General features: G+C 38.2%; 1 protein-coding gene across 1 annotated transcript; it reads right to left on the bottom strand.

Moving 5' to 3' along the window:
- Positions 1–588: 588 nt before the first annotated feature.
- Positions 589–2698, bottom strand: LOC149200227 (2-methylene-furan-3-one reductase-like). Its single transcript, XM_089402636.1, has 3 exons — positions 2232–2698; positions 1388–1871; positions 589–1300 (listed from the first exon to the last, which is right to left on the bottom strand). The coding sequence occupies exons 1-3, from the start codon at positions 2418–2420 to the stop codon at positions 1032–1034; spliced, it is 942 nt and encodes a 313-aa protein (XP_089258762.1). The 5' UTR covers positions 2421–2698; the 3' UTR covers positions 589–1031.
- Between the last annotated feature and the right edge of the window lie 201 nt (positions 2699–2899).

Below are 2899 nucleotides of genomic sequence, written 5' to 3' on the forward strand. Positions count from 1 at the left end.
GCCACTAATGCACATGCTATATCAAAGGTTTATTAAGTGAAGCCCTTGTGGTATTTTCAATATATCTTTGTGTTGAAATATGTCAAAATCTTAAAATATGTCCCTATTTTATTTTAGCTATAACTTCTTTTGCATTAACAATTTGAAAAATAAAAGTATATGGTGCAGTAGTAGAGATTGATACCCATAGACCCAAAAAAGAAAATGTTTAACAATATTAAAACCCTTTCACATATTGTTAACATAAAGTCCTCTAGTTTCAATGACATAATGATTTTCGTAATTTAAAATATATATAATATATAAGTTTAAGATTATAATTTTTTTTAAAAATAGTTGTGCTGCAGAATAATGTGTTCCTTATAACTTTATGAAATTTTGTAACAAAGTTCATCACTTAGGTACTCACAATTAACACTAACAAAAACATATGCATTATAGTTTGTGTGAAAAATAACATACTATTATTATAAAGACTCAAAATTCATATAGTTATACACAACCAAAATTATATGCTTAGAATGCTAATTTATTTTCCCACATTTTATCCTTTTACACCATACACAAATTCATTGTAAAAATGTCTCAAATCATCCCTCAATGTCCAAAATAGATTTCCCTCTATGTTAACAAATTATTGTATGTCCAAATTTGCATTGCCACTAACACTAGAGACCATAATAATCTTGCACCCACCCAATTTCCAACCCTGGTATGGTACTAAATGTAAAACTACTCGGAAAGCTATTACACATGTTTTAATAAATATTTAAAACTTGACCAGATAAAGGTATCCCTTATTAAAAGGAAAAATTTACCATATACAAAATAAATACAATTATCCCCAATAAATACAATCATTGGGGGGCTGAGTTCAAAATCCCCACTATCAGTCCGTAAAAACCTACAACGAGATAGGTATAGTATTTGATCCTGCACAATCGATGGGCGAAATGACAATCTTAATTCCGTAAAAAGCCTACAATCTTAATTCCGAGATGACAATCTTAATTCCTGCATCAACCCTTCTCTTATTCGATGGGCGAAATGACAATCTTTCCTCTGGCTCGCCCGCTTTCTAGATGTTTAAAGGCCTCTATAACATCAGAGAATGAGTACGGGCTTTTTGGATCGATCACTGCTTTCAATTTCTCACTTTCTATGTACGGCTGCAGCTTCTCCAGGTTATGGCCGCTGTGCGTTAACCGGAAGGATTCAGCCCTGGGATGAGGCGGAAACGAAGCTATGTCCACAACTTTGGCTTGCTCTCTGGCCACAACATGAGACTTGCTCGACTCCCCTGCAAATGAAATTAAAAGCTTGCATTAGATTACGTTATATATTTGCACTAAAAGCCAACCAAAGCAAAAATTCGTGAGCAACTGACCTATGGTGTCGAATACGAAATCGAATTTCTCGGAGATCTGATCGTAACTCTGCTTTGTATAATCGATGACCACATCTGCCCCCAGGCTTTTGACGAAGTCAAGCTTCCCAGTGCTAGCCGTGGAAACAATCCTGGAAGCCCCATACACATGCTTCGCCAGCTGAACAGCGAGGCTGCCCACTCCGCCTGCTCCACCCACTATGAACACGCTCTGCCCCTTCTCAAATTTCGCGATATCGAACGCCTGCTGAGCAGTCAGTACCGCAAGCGGCAAACTCGCAGCTTCCTCGAACGATAAATTAGCGGGCTTAGGCGCCACCAGGTATTCCTCCACTACAGTGTACTGGGCGAGTGTCCCCAACTGTTTTGGCCTTCCCGCTGTAAAGTCCTGAACGTCTGCGTAGACCTCGTCACCATTCTTGAATTTGGAAATGCCATCGCCAACTTCCACCACCACTCCAGCTACATCACAACCTGGCACAGCCTGCATTGCAAAATTACACACACAGAATATATATATATATTCATCGAAGAGCATTCACATTCTTGACTAGGTTAACATGAGGTAGCTTCGGTTAGAACAAAAGCAAAAAGGCGAAGGAGTCTACAGAGGTGGAATTGTTAGGACGCCCTGGTTGAATTTGGAGGAAAAACAAAAAATCAAATTTTTTTATAGAGATAGTTTTGAGGTGGAAATAGATGCAGTAACATTAAAAAATTTTAAACACACAAAATTATGAAATTTAACAGCTTAAAAACTTTACCAATTTTTTTCAAAAATAACAAAATTTACATAATTTTTTGAGAAAAAATATAATAATTAAACTCCCGCAAAAGTGAATACCGGAAAATTGGAATCGGCCCTCCTACGACCGCCTTCCCGTCTTTTAAAGTCGACAGGATTGAGAGCGGCAGCTCGGACTTTAACTAAAATCTGGGCAGGCCCCGGCTTTGGCACAGGGAATTCCCCCAATTGCAAGACGTCTGCGGATCCATATTCATTGTAGAACCAGGCTTTCTGCATTTTAGTCATATCTTCTTACAACCTGTGCTCCTTCCTTTCGTCTCACTATCTCGTTGAAAAATTGACTGACTCGCCTGATGTGGGTGCGTATTTGTAGGCCATAGCATCTATTTATATCTTATTTCCATCTCTATAGATTTATTAATGCGCCTTATCATGTGTCCCTGATAGCTTACATCAAGACGTTATTTTTTTCCACCTCTATAACGGCCTGCGTGTTATATCTGGCTATCAAAAAAATGTCAAGGTGCTCTAATAAACCTATAGAGCTGAAAATAGGAAGTTCATACCACCAAAACCTAATGACGTCTGCTGTGACGCCAGAGCATTTAACACGCAACATCCAATCATGGCGTCTTCCATGACGCCGTGCATCTTGCTAGGCCACGTTTGAGAAATGGTTAATGTTCAAACTCCACCTCTTATATTTTATTATATTTTACCTAACTTTGGAATTGAGGTTGCCAATTTTACGTAACCTTTGGCAT

The sequence above is a fragment of the Pinus tabuliformis genome, chromosome 2_1, assembly GCF_031772625.1.
Source record: "Pinus tabuliformis cultivar Carrire ecotype Pingquan chromosome 2_1, CPIR1, whole genome shotgun sequence".
Classification (NCBI taxonomy): domain Eukaryota; kingdom Viridiplantae; phylum Streptophyta; class Pinopsida; order Pinales; family Pinaceae; genus Pinus; species Pinus tabuliformis.